This window comes from Myiozetetes cayanensis, unplaced genomic scaffold (assembly GCF_022539395.1).
Source record: "Myiozetetes cayanensis isolate MyiCay16 unplaced genomic scaffold, myiCay2020 scf156, whole genome shotgun sequence".
NCBI classification, from domain to species: Eukaryota; Metazoa; Chordata; class Aves; order Passeriformes; family Tyrannidae; genus Myiozetetes; species Myiozetetes cayanensis.
Window position 1 is genome coordinate 73,310 of NW_026087226.1, and position 18,843 is coordinate 92,152.

Genomic DNA, 18,843 nt, shown 5'->3' on the forward strand with positions numbered 1-18,843 from the left:
GGCGGGGGGGTCCCGACCCCCATGATCCCTTTTTGAGGGCAGGGTCTTCCCCCTCCCCAGTTTGTTCTGTTTTTGTACCTCAGTTGACCCCTCCCCTTGTTAATTCACCCCAAATTTTGGGTGGAAACCCAAAGAATCGGGGGGGAACCCCCCATATAAACGCTCGTTGTGATATTTTTTGGGGGGAGGGGTCACAGCGAGATCCCCCAAACCCTCGCACGCCCCCCGTCCCCACCCCCCAAATTAAGGCGAGACCGAGCGAGGTGATTTTATTGCTTGAGCAGCCCCGGGGCGGCGGAGGCGATTTTGGGGGGTATTTACAAGGGAGGGGGTCGTGGGGGGTTTGGGGGTGGTTTTTTGGGGGGTCTCGTTCCTCCATCACAACGACGCACAAGTGGGGGGCACAACCATATTACACTTCCAGTGGGGGGTTAAAAATGAGGGAAGGGGGCACAAACCCACCCCCGAACTGGGAACGGGAAGGAGGGTGTTGGAGACCCCCGGTTCTGTCCCTTTTTTGGGGGCAGGAATGGGGTGGGACCCCCACCTGTATTTTTGGGGGTGGGATTGGCACCTCCCGGACCATGGTGGGGGCGGGGGGTCCGGGACTGGACGTTGGACCCCCCAGTTTATTTGGGGGTCAGAACTGGACGTGGGACTCCCCCGCGTTTTTTGGGGGGTGGGTTTCTGGCTCCGTCCAATGTGGCCCCCTCGGATTATTGGGGGGGGGGCCAGGGTGGATGTGGGAACTCCCCCATTTTATTTTATTTGGGGGCCTGAGCTGCACAAGAGACCCCTCGCCCCCACTCCGGGGTCTCTCCACTGCACCCCCCTCCCGGGGGTCTCTCAGGTGCGGGCGGGGCCCTTCCCGCGGGCGGGGGCTGCGGCGGGAGGGGGCGGGGGGTCGCGGCCTCGTCGCTCGAGCTCGCCCCCCGCCGCCGTCCGTCACCTCCAGCCCGAGTCCGACCCCCTCGACCACCCCCACCCGGGGGCTGCGGGGCAGGGGGCGCGGAGGAGGGGGGCAGGTAGAAAGGGGGTAGAGGGCGGCGGCGGCCGGGGGTCCCAGCTTGGCGTGGGGGCGGCAGCAGCAGCAGAGCCCCCGGCACGTACGACCCCCACCCCAGGGTATTCCGGGCAGGGGGCGCCCGAAGCCCCCCAAAAGCGCCGGAGCCTTCGAGTACCCCGAGAGACCTGCGGGGAGCACACAAAAAGGGGGCGTCAGGGACCCCCCCGGGGGGGCTTCAGAGCTCCCTGGAGTGGGGAGGGAGGGGAGGAAACCCCCCCGTGGGACTGGGGGCTCCCCCGGGTGGGATCGGGGGACCTGTCCCGTTTTGGGGTCCCCCCTCTCGGTTTTGAGGGTCCCTGGTTTTATGGGGGGGGGGTGCCCGTCCCAGTTTGGGGTCCCGGTTTTAGGGCCGCCGTTTTGGGGATCCCTGCCCGTTTTGGGGGTCCACCCTTTTGAGGTCCCTGTTTTGGGGGTCTCGGTCCCAGTTTTGAGCTCCCTGTTTGGGGGCGCCCCTGCTTTGGGGTCTCATTTTTGGGGGTCCCTGCCCCCACTTAGGGGGTCCCGTTTTTGGGGTTCCCCTCCCCGTCTGAGGGTCCCATTTTGGGGGTCCCCGCGCCCCCCCCTCACTCACCGGAGCCCAGGAAGGGCAGGGCCGCCTCGAGCCGCAGCTTCTCGGCCTCGGGGGGTCTCTCGAACAAGGGCGGGGTCTCCCGGGGGTCCGTGGGGCGGGGGCCGCAGAACAGCGACTGCAGCGTCTGGGGGGGACGGGGAGGGGGAACAGGGGGATCTTAACGGGGCGGGGGCTGCAGTGGAGACCCCCAGTGCCCCCCCAGTGCCTCGGGGTCTCTCCCGTGTCGTGCCCCCCGCCCCTTTCGGGCCGTACCTCGGGGGTGAGGGGGCGCAGTCGGGGCCAGGCCCCGGGCAGGGGCCGGGGGTCAGCAGCAGCAGGGCCCCCCGCCCAGCTCCAGGAGGGGGTAATTCACCAGCACCACCTTGCTGAAGTTGAACTTGTAGGTGAAGCGTTTGCCCTTGGTCTTGTGCAGGATCCGCTTGTTGTAGTAATACCTGTACGGGGGGGTGAGGGGGGCAGAGGGGGTGGGACACCCCCCCCGGGACCCCTCAGGGACCCCCGGAACACCCCCAGTATCCCCAGTGCTTTAGCACACCCAGTACCGCCAGTATCCCCAGTATCCCCGCTCTTCTCAGGAGCCCGAGATCCCCCCAGTGCCCCCCGGGACCCCCTCGGAACACCCAGAACCCTCCGGAGCCCCCCAGGACTCCCGAGGACCCCCCCAGAACCCACCGCCCCCAGCACCAGCCTGAGGAGCCCCCCATGAACGGGGGTTCCGCAGGGTTTGGGGGTCCCAGGATCAGTTCAGGTGGGTTTGGGGTGGGTTGGGGTCCCGGGGGTGCAGATTTCGGGGGAGGGTCCCTGACTGAGCTTGTCGTGGTTCATGTGGGGGTTGCACTTGTGTCCCCAGGGGATTAGGGGTCCCTGATGGGTCTGGGGGTCCCTGGGTGGGTTTGGGGGTCCCTGGGGTGGGAATTTGGGGGTCCCTGGGTGGGTTTGAGGGTCCCTGGGTGGTTTGGGGGTCCCTGGGTGTTTTGGGGGTCTCAGGGGTGCAGATTTCGGGGGTCCCTGACCTGAGGGCGCGGCTGAGCTTGTCGTAGTTCATGTGGGGTTTGGGGGTCCCTGGGTGGGTTTGGGGGTCCCTGGGTGGGTTCAGGGGTCCCTGGGTGGGTTTGGGGGTCCCGGGGTCGGTTCAGGGGTCCCTGGGTGGGTTTGGGGGTCCCTGGGTGGGTCTGGGGGTCCCGGGGGTGCAGATGTTCGGGGTCCCTGACCTGAGGGCGCGGCTGAGCTTGTCGTAGTTCATGTGGGGTTTGGGGGTCCCTGGGTGGGTTTGGGGGTCCCGGGGTCGGTTCAGGGGTCCCAGGGGTGCAGATTTCGGGGGTCCCTGACCTGAGGGCGCGGCTGAGCTTGTCGTAGTTCATGTGGGGTTTGCACTTGCGCACCCCCCACAGCCGGGCCACCTCGTCGGGGTCCTTGATGACGAACTCGCCGTAGTCGCCCTGCCAGGCGATGACCTCCCGGTACTGCTCCTGCCGCAGCAGCTCCAGGATGAAGTGCCACAGCTGGATCTGCCGCGAGCCGGGGCTCGACTCCGCCTTGTACGCCCACTCGGGGAACGCGAACCCTGCGGGGCAGGAGAGACCCCTGAGAACCCCCCTGGGACACCCTGAGACCCCCCCTGAGACCCCCTGAGACCCCCTGAGACACCCCTGAGATCCCGGGGCCCCCTGAGCCCACCCGGGGCTCGACTCCGCCTTGTATGCCCACTCGGGGAACGCGAACCCTGCGGGGGGACAGCACGGACCCTCTGAGACCACCTGAGACCCCCCTGAACCCACCGGGGACCCCCCTGAGCCCCCCCGGGGAACGTGAACCCTGGGGGGAGGGGGTAAGGGGGGCAGAGGAAGGATTTGGGGCAGGACAGACATGTGGACCCCCATCCCGGGGAAGGATCTGGGGGTCGTCCCATTGTCCCCTCCTGGAAATCCTGGGGTGGGAGAGGTGCCCAGGTGTACTTGGGGGGTCACCAGGTGTGTCTGGGGGGGTCCCCGATATTTTTTGGGGGGTCCCCGATATTTTTGGGAGTCCCGGGTGTATCTGGGGGTCCCCGATATTTTAGGGAGTCCCGGGTGTATCTGGGGGCTACCTGGGGTCCACAACGCCGGCACGGGGGTGCTCAGGAGCAGGTCCGACACACACGTGCAGTCCATGGCGGGGTCACACCTGCGGGGGGGCACCTTTAGGGGATCCAGGCGGGATTTAGGGGGAGAGGGGTGATTTTAGGGGCACAGAAAAGGATTTAAGGGGGTGGGGGTGATTTTGGGGGTCCAGAGAAAGATTTTGGGGCACTGGGGAAGATTTAGGGATCCAGAGGAGGATTTAGGGGCACTGGAGCACATTTAGGGGTTCGGGGGAGGGAGGATATTTGGGGTGTGTGGGGTGAATTTGGGGGTCCAGGGAGTGATTTCAGGGGTAGATTTCGGGGCACAGGGAGGATTTCGGGGTGTGGGGGCAGATTTCGGGGCACAAGGAGTGTTTGGGGGGTGGTTCGGGGGCCGATTTTGGGGTCACGGGGAGGATTTTTTTTTTTTGGGGGGCTGAAGGGCAAGACTGCCGGAGCCACGGAAGGCTCCCAGCCCCCTTCCCCGTGCCCCCCTCCCCTCCTCGCCCCCGCAGCCCCCTCCCCTCCCTCCCTCCCCGTGCCCCCGGCAGCCGCCGGCTCCTCGTTAGTTCGCAATTCGGGTTTTTCGGCCTCTTTCAAGTTGTCGGATTTTTAACGATCCGCGCTGGGATTTGGGGGCCCCGCGGCCACCGCCGGCACCTGCACAGCCCCCACCCCTTCCCTGTCCGGACCCCACCCCAGTACACAGAGACCCCCGGAACATCCCCTTAGAGCCCCCAAACACATACAGAGCCCCTATAGATGCACCGACCCCTATAGACACACAGAGACCCCCTAAACACAGAGACCCCCCAAACACAGAGACCCCCTAAACACAGAGACCCGCCCGGAACATCCCCTTAGAGCCCCCAAACACAGAGCCTCTATAGATGCACTGACACCCCTATAGACACACAGAGACCCCCTAAACACAGAGACCCCCTATAGACACACAGAGACCCCCTAAACACAGAGACCCCCTTAAACACAGAGACCCCCATAGACACCCCCTACACAGAGACCCCCTAAACACTCACAGCCCCTCTATAGACACACAGACCCCCTATAGACACACAGACCCCCTATAGACACGCAGACCCCCTATAGACATGCAGAGCCCCCATAGACACCCCACACACAGAGAGACCCCCTTATAGACACACAGAGACCCCCTTATAGACACAGATATCCCTTAAATACACAGCCCTTATAGACACAGATCCCTTATAGGCACAGATCCCTTATAGACACATCCCTTATACACACACAGATCCCTTAAACACACAGCCCCTATAGACACACATCCCTTAAACACACACCCACGTCCCTTATACCCACACACAGCCCCTTATAGACAAACACAGCCCTTTTAAACTCGCAGATCCCCTACAGACACAGGGGGTGCCCCTCGTGCCCCTGTGATACACACACGGCCCCTATAGATCCCCTATAGATCCCCTATAGACACACGAGGGTCCCCTATAGACACACAGATCCCCTATAAACACACAGGGGTCCCCTACAGATCCCCTATAGACACACGGGGGTCCCCTATAGACACACAGATCCCCTATAGACACACGGGGGTCCCCTATAGATCCCCTATAGACACACGGAGGGATCCCCTATAGATCCCCTATAGACACACAGGGGTCCCCTATAGATCCCCTATAGACACACAGGGATCCCTTAAACACACACAGCCCTTACACACCCACACATGTTCATGTCCCTTACACGCATGTACGTGTCCCTCACACATGTTGTGTGTCCCTCACATGTGTTGTGTGTCCCTCACACACATACCCGTCCCTGACACGTGTGTACCTGTCCCTGACACACGTGTACCCATCCCTGACACGTGTAGCGTGTCCCCTGCACACGCGTGTGCACACCTGTACCCCCTCCCACCCCTGCACACCCAAATATTCCCCCCTTCCCCTACGCCCCCTATAGACCTCCTGGAGACCCCCAAAACCCCCTACAGACCCCCCAAATAAACCCTACGGACCCTCAATCCCTCCCCCCTTCCCCAACACCCCGAAACACCCCGAATCCCCCAGAGACCCCCAAACCCCTTGCCCTCCCTCAGCCCCTCTATACCCCTTCCCCCCAAATCTGATGGGGAGGGGTCTCGAGACCCTCCCCCTCCCCCTTTCCCACGGCCCCCTCCCTCCCTCTCCTCCCATGAATTATTCACGACCCCAATTACGGCCTCCTTGTTTTTATGACCCGCGGCGATCGCAGCGAGGCCCGACCCCTCCCCCAACCCCGCGACCCCTCACACCCCCTGACCCCCAGGACCCCCAGGACCCTCCCGACCCCCGGATCGATCAGGGGATCAATGGGGGCCTCTTTGATGCGCCGCGGATGGAGCGGGGCTGGGGGAGTGGGGGCGTGAGGGGGTTGGGAAGGGTTGGGAGTCCCCCTGTGTTCTGGGGGGCTCGAGGGGTTTGGGGGATTTGGGGGTCCCCACCTATGTTTTGGGGGATTTGGGGGATTTGGGGGCCGGGGGCGGATTGGGGGTACTGGGGGTCGGAGGGATGTTGGGGGTTTGGGGGTCTGAGGGGTTCAGGGGTCCCCATAGGCCCCTCTGTAGGCGCCGCCCCCGCCCCGAACCGGAGGGTGATTAATAACCGTTAATTAACGGCAATTAATTAATAATCATTAACAGCGTCAACAGAGCGGCCCCTGCAGGGATCGGGGAGGGGGAGGGGGTCCTATAGGACCACCTATAGGGGATGGGGGTCCCTCTGTAGGGGCCGGGGGTGTCCATCCAGCTCATCCATAGGGGATGGGGGTCCATCTATAGGGGATTGAGGGTCCATCTCTAGGGGGATTGGGGGTCCATCTATAGGGGATTGGGGGTCCACCTATGGGGGATTGAGGGTCCCTCTATAGGGCTGGTGGGTCCATCCGTAGGGGAAGGGGGTCCATCTATAGGGCCTTTGCCCATCCAGAACATCTGTAGGGGGTGTGGGTCTATCTATAGGGGGTGTGGGTCTATCTATAGGGGCCGGGGGTCCATCTGTTGGAGGGAGAGGTCCATCAAACCCATCCACAGGGGATGGGGGTCCCTCTATAGGGTCGGGGGTCCCTCTATAGGGGATGAGGGTCCATCCAGTCCCTCTATAGGGTCGGGGGTCCGTCCAGTCCATCTATAGGGGATGGGCGTCCCTCTATAGGTGCCGGGGGTCCCTCTATAGGGGATGGGGGTCCCTCTATAGGGCTGGGGGTCCCTCTATAGGGGCGGGGGGTCCATCCAGTCCATCTATAGGGGCCGGGGGTCCCTCTATAGGGGATGAGGGTCCATCCAGTCCCTCTATGGGGGTCGGGGGTCCCTCTATAGGGCCGGGGGTCCCTCTATAGGGGCCAGGGGTCCATCCAGTCCCTCTATAGGGGCCGGGAGTCCCTCTATAGGGTCGGGGGTCCCTCTATAGGGCCGGGGGTTCCTCTATAGGGTCGGGAGTCCCTCTATAGGGCCGGGGGTCCTTCTATAGGGTCGGGGTCTCACGCCCAAACCGGCAGCGGCTCCGTTGCGGTGTCGGGGGATTTTGGGAGGGGGAGGGGATTTAGGGGCGAGGGGGGTGTCGGGGATTTGGGGGTCCTGGGGGTCCCGGCGCCGCCACATCAAAGCGGAGCCGCCCGCGGGTGGATCCGGAGCCGCCGCGAACTCGCGTGGCCCGGGGGTGTTTGCGATCCGAGGGTCCCGGGGGCCTAGGGGGTTGAGGGGGTTAGGGGGGTTGAGGGGGAAGGGGCGGGGAAGGGGCGGGAGGGGAGTGGTCGCGTTAATGAGCGATTAGAGGGTGATTAATGAGGCGGGGACGGGGCTGGAGATGTGGGCGGGGGTCGTGGAGGTTGGGGAAGGGTCGTGGATATTTGGGGGGTCGTTAAGGTTGGGGAGGGGTCGTACATGTTGGGGGTCACGCATGAGCTTGGGGGGGGGTCACACGGGGGGAAAAAGGGGCACCGAAGACCCCTGACCCAAGAGGGGCTGTACGTGCGCATTGAGCCCCCCCAGCACCCCCACCCCTCCCCAAAGCCCACCGGGGGTCCCGGTTCCGACCCCAAAACCCCCTCCGTGCTCCGGGTGCTGCAGCCGCAGCCCCCAAAGCCCCCGAAAACGAGCCGGGTGCTCCCGGTGCCGCTGCCGAAGCCCCAAAATCCCTGAGAAAACGCCCCCACCCTCCCCGGAGGTTTGGGGGATCGGGGGTCCTGATAACCCTTCCAGCCCCCGAGCCCCGGGGTCCTGGGGTCCCGGAGCCGCCGCGTGGCGGCCCCGGCTCCATTTTTCTTCATTTGGAGCCACTTTAGGTCCTGACGCCGCTTTTGATTTGAGGCTTCGGCGGCTCCGGGGAGGAAAAAAGGGGGGACGTGAGGAGGGGGCGACCCCCAAAGATCGAGGGGACACGGGTGAGAAGGGAGGGGGCGACTTGGGAGACCCCCTGAGAGAGGGGGACACGTGTAGGGTGAAAAATTGGGGGAAAATTGGGAGAGAAATTCGAGGGGGGAAATTGGGGTGGAAATTTGGGGGAAATTGGGGTGACCTCCCCTAGATCAAGGTGTGTGTGGGGGACACACACACAACGCGGTGACCGTCCCCAAAATCTCCCACACCCCTCAAATCCCGGGGAGGGGATCAGGGCAGTTTTGGGGGCTCGGGAGTTTTAGGGGTCGGGGGCCTTTAGCAGTGCCGGGGGTTCCGTCAGTGCCGGGGGTCGGCAATGCCGGGGGGTCTCGGGGGGTTCCGTCATTGCCGGGGGCCGGGGATGTCGGCAGTGCTTGGGGTGGTCGGGGGTTCAACATTACGGGGGCTCCGGCAGTGCTGGGGGCTCCGGCAGTGCTGGGAGGCTCCGGGGGTCGGCAGTGCCGGGGGCCCTGGCAGTGCTGGGGGCTTCGGGAGGTTTCAGTAGTGCCGAGGGGGCTCCGGCAGTGCTGGGGGCTCCGGGGGTTCAGCAGTACTGGAGGGGGTCGGCAGTGCTGGGGGGCTCCGGGGGTTCAGCAGTGCCAGGGGGCTCCGGCAGTGCTGGGGGCTCCGGGGTTCAGCAGTGCCGGGGGTTCAGCAGTGCCGGGGGTTCAGCAGTGCCGGGGGCTCCGGCAGTGCTGGGAGGCTCTGGGGTTCAGCAGTGCCGGGGGCTCCGGCAGTGCTGGGGGCCCGGGGTTGGCAGTGCCGGGGGTTGGTGAGGGGCGCCGCCGGAGCCGGGCGCTGATTCCCGGCATCGATCAGGCGGGATGGGAGCAATAAATTATCGTGACAAGAAGCGACTCCCGAGCCCCATCGATCCGGGGCGGGGGCGGCTCCGGCGCGGCGGGAAACGCGGCGGGAACACGGGTGGGGCACGGGTGGGACACGGGAATGACATGGGTGTGACATGGGTGTGACATGGGTACGACACGGGTACGACACGGGTACGACACGGGTACGACACGGTTCCGACCCTGGTCACGCATCGCGGCCCCACAAGCCCGGGGGGCGTCCCCGACCCCCGAAGCCTTTTTGGGGGGGCCGGGGAGGGGGCGAGAACACGCGGAGCGCACGCGTGGGACACGCGTGTGCCACAACACGGAGCGCGCGTGCAGGACGCGTGTGCGAAGGGACGTGGAGCGTGGGACACACGTGTGCGGGTCCGGGGAGAGCGCGGGGAGAGCACGCGTGTCCAGGACATGTGGAGCACACGCGTGAACGCCCCTGCGCGCCTGTACACGCGTGTGCTCTGTGCACCCTCACGCGTGCCCCGAGCACCCACGTGAGGGTTTAACACGCCTGTACACGCGTGTTCTGCACAGCTGCATGCGTACTCTGCATGCCTGGGCACGTGTGACCTGCACACCTGGACACGCATGCTCTGCATGCCTGGACACGTGTGTGCACAGAGCACACGTGAGGGGGCACAGAGCACGTGTACAGGCACACGTGAATGGGAGCACACACGTGAGGGCACACGGAACACGTGAGCACGGACACGCAGAGCACGTGTGACGGTGTCCAGGGCACACGTGTCCAGGAGCACAGAGCACACGTGTCCAGGAGCACAGAACACACGTGAGGGTGCACAGAGCACACGTGAGGGTGCACAACCCACACGTGTCCAGGCACACAGAGCACACGTGAGAGTGCACAGAGCACACGTGTCCAGGAGCACAGAACACACGTGAGGGTGCACAGAGCACACGTGAGGGTGCACAGCCCACACGTGCCCAGGTGCTCAGGGCCCACGTGAGGGCACGCAGAGCACACGTGTGAGGGCACATGGAGCATGTGAGCACGGGCACACGGAGCACACGTATGCAGGTGTGCAGGGCACACGTGAGAGCGCACAGAGCACGCGTGTCCAGGCGTGTCGAGCCCACGTGCGGGGCCCCGCGGAGCACACGCGTGAGGGTGAGCAGGGCACACGTGTGCGGGCACACGGAGCACACGTGCACAGGCACGCAGCACACGTGAGGGGGCACGGAGCACACGTGCTCAAGCGTGTCGAGCACACGTGCAAGGCCCTGCAGGGCACACGTGTGCGGGCACAAGGAGCACACGTGAGGGTGTACACAGAGCACATGTGAGGGTGCACAGAACACACGTGCACAGGTGCACAGAACACCTGTGCACAGAGCCTGTAAGCACAGGCACGCAGAGCCCACGTGCAAGGCCCTGCAGAGCACACGTGTGCAGGCACACAGAACACACGTGTGCAGGCCCACAGAACACACGTGTGTGGGTGTACAGAGCACACGTGATCAGGCACACAGAACACACGTGTGCAGGCACACAGAACACACGTGTGTGGGTGCACAGAGCACACGTGTGCAGGCACACAGAACACACGTGTGTGGGTGCACAGAGCACACGTGTGCAGGCACACAGAACACATGTGTGCAGGCACACAGAACACACGTGTGTGGGTGTACAGAGCACACGTGATCAGGCACACAGAACACACGTGTGCAGGCACACAGAGCACACGTGTGCAGGCACACAACACACGTGATCAGGCACACAGAACACACGTGCCCAGCAGCGCAGCCCACACGTGCCGGGCCGTGCCACACGCGTGTGCCAACCCGGCTGCCGCGCCGCCAACACGCCAACCCGCAGGCACACCCGTCCCCTCCACACGTGCCGTCACGCGTGTCCCGTCACATGTGTGAGCTCTGCCCCACCCCCCAAAACCATTCAGGGCCCCCCACCCCAAAAGCAGCCGCAGCTCCCCCTCGCCCCGGTGGCACTGGTGGCACTGGTGGCACTGGGAGGGGCTGCGTGTGCACACGCGTGTCCTCCCGTGTCCTGCCGTGTCCTCCCGTGTGCCGCAGCCCCCTCCCCCAGCTCTGCACCCGGTCACGCGTCGCGCCCGGCGCCGCAGTGCAGCCTCCAGAGGGGCTATGGGGGGCTATAGAGATCTGTAGGGGCCATGGGGGCCATGGGGTTATGGGGGCTATGGGGTTATGGGGGCCATGGGGTTATGGGGGCTGGGGGGCTGTAGCAGCCGTGGGGGAGCCCATTGTTATGGGGGAGTCCATAGGGTTATGGGAGGGCTATAGGGTCGTGGGGGCTGTGGAGGGCTATAGGGGGCCGTGGGGCAGTCTATAGGGCTATGGGGAGCTATAGGGTTGGGGGGGTTATGGGGTTAAGGGGGTGAAGGGCAGAGGGGCTGTGTGAGGTCTGGGGGGGTCTATGAGGGTATCCATAGGCTCTGTAGGGCTTGGGGGTCTCTCTAGGGTTTCTCAAGGCCTCAGGGGTCTCTATAGGGTCTCCATAGGGCCGGGCCCTCAGTGGGGCTGGGGGTCTCTATAGGCTCTATGGGGTGTCTACAGGCTCCATGGGGTCTCCATGGGCCCTATAGGGCCTCAGCTTCTCTATAGGTCCTGGGGGATGTCTCTGGGGCCAGGGTCTCTTTAGAGTCTCTACAGGCTCTATAGGGCTTGGGGGGAGTCTCCATAGGGTATCTCCAGAGCCAGGGTCTTTCTAGGGTCTCTATAGGCTCTGTAGGGCCTGGGGGTCTCTAAAGGGTCTCTACAGGCTCCATAGGCCCTGGGGGTCTCTGTAGGGTCTCTATAGGGTCTCTGTAGGGCCAAGGCCTCCCTGGGGTCCCCGTAGGTGCCCTGGGCCCTGGGGGTGCCCACAGGCTCTCTATAGGATCTCTACAGGCTCTGTAGGGCCTGGGGGTCTCTGTAGGGTCTCTATAGGATCTCTACAGGCTCTGTAGGGCCTGGGGGCCTCTGTAGAGTCTCTGTAGGGTCTCTGTAGGACCAAGGCCTCTCCGGGGTCCCCATAGGTGCCCTGGGCCCTGGGGGTGCCCACGGGCTGTCTGTAGGGTCCCTGCGGGGTCGGTGGGGGCCAGGGGTCTCTATAGGTTCTATAGGGCCTGGGGGGTCTCTGTAGGGTCTCTGTAGGACCCTGGGGTGCCCGCGGGCTGTCTGTAGGGTCCCTGCAGGGTCCCCGCGGGGTCGGCGGGGGCCGCGGGCTCTGATGGATTCCCGCACTTGTCTCTCAATCTCCGGCGCGATCGATTCGCTATTTCCCTTTGTTGCCAGAAACTTCGATCGGGGCCGCGAGCGGGGAGGGGTTGGGGGGAGGGTGCGGGGGGCTCTCGGAGCAAAAAGAGGGGGTCCCGAAGCTCCGGAGGGGGAGAAAACCGCGGGCTCGGCCCCCGAGCCGGAGCCGTCGGGAAAGTTCGGAACTCACCGCGGAGCGGCCCCGCATCGGGCCCGGCGGGAGGAGCGGGAGCAGCGGGAGCCGCTCAGGGGTCCTGGGGGCGAGGGGGTCGGGGACCCCTCAGAAGGTCCGTCGCATCCGCAGCGGGAGGTGGGAAAAGAGGGGAGGAAGGTGGAGGGGGAGAGAGAGGGAGGAGAGGAGGGAACGGGAGGGAGAGGGGTCGGGAGGGGAGAGGGGATGGAGGGAGAGGGGTCGGGGGGAGAGGGGAGGGTCGGGGGTCGCGGGGAGAAGGGATGGAGGGAGAGGGGTCAGGGGGACAAGGGATGGAAGGACCGGGATGGGAGGGAACGGGAAGGAGCGGGGTCTGAGGGAGAAGGGATGGAGGGATCGGGGTCGGTGGGAGAGGGGACGGAGGGACCGGGGTGAGAGGGAGAAGGGATGGAGGGACCGGGATGGGGGGGAACGGGAAGGATCAGGGGTCGGTGGGAGAAGGGATGGAGGGAGAGGGGTCGGTGGGAGAAGGGGTGGAAGGAGAGGGATGGGAGGGAAGGACCGCGGGACTCAGGGAGAAGGGATGGAGGCAGAAGGGATGGAGGGATTGGGGTCAGTGGGAGAAGGGATGGGGGAGAAGGGACAGAGGGACTTGGGTCGGTGGGAGAAGGGGTGGCGGGAGAGGGGTCGGTGGGGCAGCGGGATTGGAGGGAGAGGGAAGGATCGGGGGTCGCAGGGAGAAGGGATGGAGGGAGAGGGTTCGGAGGGAGAAGGGATCGGCGGGAGCGGGGTCGGAGGGAGAGGGAGGGAGCGAGGCTGGTGGGAGAAGCGATGGAGGGAGAGGGGTCGGAGGGGGAGATCGGGAAGAACCGGGGGTCGCAGGGAGAAGGGAGCGGGAAGGACCGGGGATCAGCGGGAGCGGGGATGGAGAGAGCGGGATCCCAGGGCCCGGGGACACAGGGATTGGGAAGCAGCGGGGCTGGGCGGGAGAAGGGATGGAAGGAGCGGGGTCAGCGGGAGCGGGAATGGAGGGAGCGGGATGCGGGGACCGGGACCGGAGGGAGTGGGATCGGGATGAGCGGGAAGGAGCGGGGGTCAGTGGGAGCGGGATCCGAGGGACTGCGGTCGGAGGGAGCGGGATGGAAGGACCGGGAATGCGGGCACGGAGCGAGCCGAGACGGCCGGGATGGAGCGAGCGGGGTCGGGGGGAGAGGGGAAGGGAAGGAGCGGGATCGCTGGAATCGGGATGGGAGGGAGCGGGGATGGAGCCGGGACCGGGAAAGGGAGGGAGCCGGGACCGGGAAAGGGAAGGAGCGGGAATGCGGGGAGCGGGACGGACGGAGCGGGGAACGAGGGAGCGGGATCGGAGGGAGCGGGAAGGACGGGAAAGGGGATGTGGGGAGCGGGGATGGAGCCGGGACGGAGGGATCGGGATCGGTGGGGATGGAGGGATCGGAGGGATCGGGGACGAAGGGATCAGTGGGATCGGGGATGGAGGGGTCGGGATCGGCGGGGACGGAAGGACCAGGATTGGAGGGGATGGAAGGACCGGGATCGGGGATGGAGGGATCGGGATCGGGGATGGAAGGATCGGGATCAGGGATGGACGGGGAGGGATCGGCGGGATCGGGGATGGAGGGACCGGGATCGGCGGGGATGAGAAGGACCGGGATCGAGGATGGAGGGATCGGGATCAGGGGACGGAGGGATCGGGATCAGGGATGGACGGGGAGGGATCGGTGGGATCGGGGACGAAGGGACCGGGATCGGAGGGACCGGGATCGGCGGGGATCGGGGACGGAGGGATCGGGAATTCGGGAACCGGGACAGGAGAGGACGGAGGGAGCGGGATCGGCCGGGAACGGGATCGGAGGGAGACGGGGAGAGGGGACGGAGCGACCGGGAATGCAGGAAAAGCGGGACGGGAGGGAGCGGGACAGCGGGAAAAGGAGCCGCGGGAAGCGGGGACGGCGGGGAGGGGGTGGAATTTGGGAGAGGGGGGTCCGGGATCGGCGGGATCGGGGTCGGGACGAGGCGGGAGCGGAGAGAGGGAAGGAGGGAAGGAAGGAGGGATGGAGGGAGAGAGAGGAGGAAGAGGAGGAGGAGGAGGAGGAGGAAGGACGGAGGGAGAGGAGCAGGTGGGAGCGGGGCAGGGGAGAGGGAGGGGAGAGGGACGGGGCAGGGGAGGAGGAGGAGGAGGAGGAGGAGGAGGAAGGAAGAGGAGGAGGAAGAGAAGAGGAAGGATGGAGGGAGCGAGGAAGCGTCCGGAGGAAGAGGAGAAGGGGAGGAAGGAGGAGAAGGGGATGGAGGAGGAGAAGAAGAGGGAGAGAGGAAGAGGAGCAGGGAGGAAGGAGAGGAAGAGCAGGGAGGAGAAGGAGGAAGAGCAGGGAGGAAGGAGAGAAAGGGATGGAAGGAGAGGGAAAAGGGTCCAGAGGAAGAAGAGCGGGGGATGAAGGAGGAGACGGGAGCGCAGGAGGAAGAGGGAGAAGGGCCCGAGGAGGAGGAGGAAGAGGAGAAGGAGGAAGCAGAGGAAGGGCCGGAGGCAGCGGGGAAGGCGCCGGAGGGAGCGGGGAAGGGGCCGGAGGAAGAGGAGAGGGGGATGAAGGAGGAGACGGGGATGGAGAAGGAAGAGGGAGAAGGGCCCGAGGAGGAGGAAGAGGAGGAAGAGGAGGAAGGAGGAAGCAGAGGAAGGGCCGGAGGCAGCAGGGGAAGAGCGCCAGGAGAGAGCAGGGAAGGGGCCGGAGGAAGAGGAGAGGGGGATGAAGGAGGAGACGGGGATGGAGAAGGAAGAGGGAGAAGGGCCCGAGGAGGAGGAGGAGGAGGAGGAGGAGGAAGAGGAGCGGGAGGAAGGCGCCGGGCGGGCGCGGGGGCGCCGCGGGCCGGGCTTTAAGTAGCGGCCGAGCGGGGCCGGCGGATCGATGGATATAATTTTCCTCAAACTCGGAAAATAAAGTTCATCGCTGATCAAATTTGAAAACCAGCTGCGGCGGCGCGGCCGAAATGGGCTTCGATCGGGGGCGGGGGCACCTAGGGACCCCAGCTCTGCGCCCACCCCCACCCCCTCAGGATGGACACGCGTGTGCGGGACAAGCACGTGGGGTGGGGGGGACAAGCGTGGCAGGGGGACGTGAGTGGGACCCCCAGTGTGTCCTCGAGCGCGCGTGGGACCCCTCAAACGTTCCCTCCCCTCCCCGGACGTGGGACCCCAAACCACACGCGTGGGACCCCACAGGTGATTCCCCCTAAACACACAGGCGTGACCCCCAAAAGGGGACCCCACAGGTGACACCCCAACCGCGTGACCCCCGCCGTGTGTCCCCACACCGTGTGACCCCCACACTCGTCGTGACCCACATATGCCCCTCCCCATTTACGGGTCAGGGCGTCACTTCAGCCCCAAACTGCATTTTTGGGGGCGTTCGCCCCATTTGAGGTCTAGGGATCCCCGAAAGCCCAAACCCCGAACCCTCCCCAGACCCCTCTATTTTGGGCCGGGAGGCATGTCTCCTCCCCCTCATTCTGGGAGACTCCTTGAGGGTTGTTTTTGGGAGGTACCCCATTTTGGGCGTGGAGAACCCCCTCTGACCCCAAATCTCCTTGGGGGTCTCCTCTCCATCCTTGGAGTCCCCTCTCTGGGGTCCTGCTCCTCTCCCATCTCCTCGATTTTGGATGGGGGACCCCATTTTGTGTCCCCCCTCTTTAGGGACCCTCCATTCCCTGTCGCCCCTCCCCTCATTGGGTGGTCCAGGGGGCTCAGGGAGCTCGAAAGGAACCGGGGAGGCTTGGAGGGGCCAGGAGGGGCTCTTGGGGGTTGTGGGTGATGGGAGGGCATTTGGAGGGTTCGAGGGTGGGTTTGGGGAGTCAGGGATGATTGGGGGTCTCAGGGGTGTCAGGGGTTCGGGGGTGAGCGGGGGTGGGTTTGGGGGTCTGGGGGTGCCCAGGGTGGGTTTGGGTGGGTCTGGGGGTGCTCAGGGTGGGTCTGGGGGCTGCAGAAGGAGCCAGGAGGAGCCGATGGAGGGGGAGCTAGGGGAGGGTCAGGGGTGTCTTTGAGGTGGTCAGGGGTTCAGGTGCCTGAGGGGTGGGTTTGGGTGGTCTGGGGTGCCCGGGTGGGTCTGGGGCTGCAGAAGGAGCCAGGAGGGGTCGATGGAGGGGTAGGGGTAACAGGGCTGTCTTTGAGGTGGCCGGGGGGAGCCAGGGGGTCTGGTGGTGACCGGGGGTGCATTTGGAGGGTCTGGGGTGCCAGGGAACGGGTTTGGGTAGGCTGTGAGTGCCCGGGGTGGGTCTGGGGGTGCCTGGGGTGGGTCTGGGGGGCTGCAGAAGGACCCAGAGGAGCCAATGGAGGACGGGGGGTTAGGACTGGGGGGGCGTCTTTGAGGTGGTCGGGGGTTCTGGGGGTGCCCAGGGTGGGTCTAGGGGTGCCAGGGTGGGTCTGAGGGGGCTGCAAAGGACCGATGGAGGGATGGGGGTAGGAGTGTGGGGGGCGTCTTTGAGGTGGTCGGGGGGTCCGGAGGTGCCCGGGGGTGGGTTTAGTGGGTCTGGGGGCTACAGAAGGACCCAGAGGGAGCCGATGGGAGGTAGGACTGGGGGTGTCTTTGAGGTGGTCGGCGGGGGTCAGGGGTGACCAGGGGTCAGGAATGTCTTTGAGGTGGTCAGGGGTGGGTCTGGAGGTGCCTGTGGGTCTGGGGGCTGCAGAAGGACCCGGAGGAGCCGATGGAGGGGATGGGGGTTTTGGGATGGGGGGGTGTCTTTGAGGTGGTCGGGGGGTCGGAGGTGCCCAGGGTGGGTTTGGGAGGTCTGGGGTGCCAGGGGTGGGTCTGGGGGCTGCAGAAGGACCCGGAGGAGCCGATGGAGGATGGGGGGTTAGGACTGGGGTGGGGGACGTCTTTGAGGTGGTCGGGGGGTTCGAGGTGCCCAGGGTGGGTCTGGGGGTGCCAGGGTGGATCTGGGGTGCCCAGGGTGGGTCTGGGGGCTGCAGAAGGACCCGGAGGAGCCGATGGAGGACAGGGGGTTAGGACTGGGGGTGCGTCTTTGAGGTGGTCGGGGGTCCGGGGGTGACCGGGGTGGGTCTGGGGGGTGCCAGGGTGGTCCGGGGTACCCAGGGTGAGTCTGGGGGCTGCAGAAGGACCCGGAGCAGCCGATGGAGGACAGGGGGTTAGGATTGGGGGCGTCTTTGAGGTGGTCAGGGGTCAGGGGTGACCAGGGGGCAGCAGGAGCCGCGTGTGTTTTCGTATCTGTCTGGTCTCGTGGAATTATGAAAAATTCGCCCATCGACAGCGCGGCTCAGGCTCGATTAGGGCAGATGGGACATGACAGCCCCCGATCAATACGGGCCCGGCCGCCCAAGTGTCAAGTAATGAATCAATTTCGACTAAATTTTCCATTTTTCAGGGGCCGTTCGCCGAGAGAAGAATATCCTCTTTTGTAAAGATATTATTATCGATTGCGGCGGCAATTTGACATCAGGGGTAGTTAATTCCACTCAGAATAAAATTGAAAACACTTGAGAGCGGGGGAGGAGAGGAGAGACAAAGGATGGGGGAAGGGGAAGGGGAAAGGGGGGAAGGGGAAGGAGGAAAAGGAGGAGGGGGACGGAGGGAGAAGGGGGAAAAGAGAGGGGAAAAGGGGGAAAAATGGGGAAAAAGGGGGTGAAGGGGATGGAGGATAAGGAGGATAAAGGGGTGAGGGGGATAAGGAGGGATGGAGGGGTTAAGGGGGATTGGGGATAAAAGGGGGATACAGGGGGATACGGGGGAAGGGGGAACGGAGGGATTTGGGATAAAGAGGGGGATAAAGGGGTGAAGGGGGATAAGGGGTGATGGAGGGTTAAGGGGGATACGGGGTAAGGGGAACAGGAGGGATTTGGGATAAAAGGGGGATAAAGGGGTGAGGGGGATAAGGGGTGGGTGGAGGGTTAAGGGGGATTGGGGATAAAAGGGGGATGAAAGGGGGATAAAAGGGGATACGGGGATAAGGGGTGACGAGAGGGTTAAGGGGGATACGGGGTTAAGGGGGAACGGAGGGATGGGGGATAAAAGGAGGGATAAAGGGGGATACAGGGATAAGGGGCGAGTGGAGGGATTTAGGATAAGGGGGATAAAGAGGGGATACAGGGAGAATGGAGGGATTGGGGATAAGGGGGACAGAAGAGGAGATTAAAGGGGGAAAAGGGGAATACAGGGAAAAGAGGCGAGTAGAGGGATTTAGGGATAAAGGGGATAAAGGAGATACAGGGGGAATGGAGGGATTGGGATAATGAGGGGATAAAGGGGTGAATGGAGGGATTGGGATAAGGGGGATAAAGGGGGAATGGAGGGATTGGGATGAGAGGGATAAAGGGGAATGGGGATAAAAGGGGATAAAGGGATAAGGGGGTGACGGAGGGACTGGGGGCGAGGGAGATAAGGGGGGATAAAGGGATAAAGGGGATAAAGGGGGGATAACGGATAAGGGGTGATGGGGGTGAAGGG

General features: G+C 64.5%; 2 protein-coding genes across 2 annotated transcripts; one reads left to right on the top strand and one right to left on the bottom strand.

Moving 5' to 3' along the window:
- Positions 1–640: 640 nt before the first annotated feature.
- LOC126637634 (ETS domain-containing transcription factor ERF-like) lies at positions 641–3,787 on the bottom strand. The gene is given in 6 exon segments (XM_050311006.1): positions 641–1,191; positions 1,638–1,793; positions 1,909–1,962; positions 1,965–2,071; positions 2,967–3,201; positions 3,724–3,787. Coding segments are annotated over 6 exon segments (1,167 nt in total).
- A 9,908-nt stretch (positions 3,788–13,695) lies between these two features.
- On the top strand, positions 13,696–14,115 carry LOC126637635 (uncharacterized; the record flags this gene model as incomplete). The annotated part of the gene is made up of 1 exon (XM_050311007.1): positions 13,696–14,115. A coding segment is annotated over exon 1 (420 nt), but the record flags the coding sequence as incomplete, so codon positions are not given.
- Positions 14,116–18,843: the final 4,728 nt, after the last annotated feature.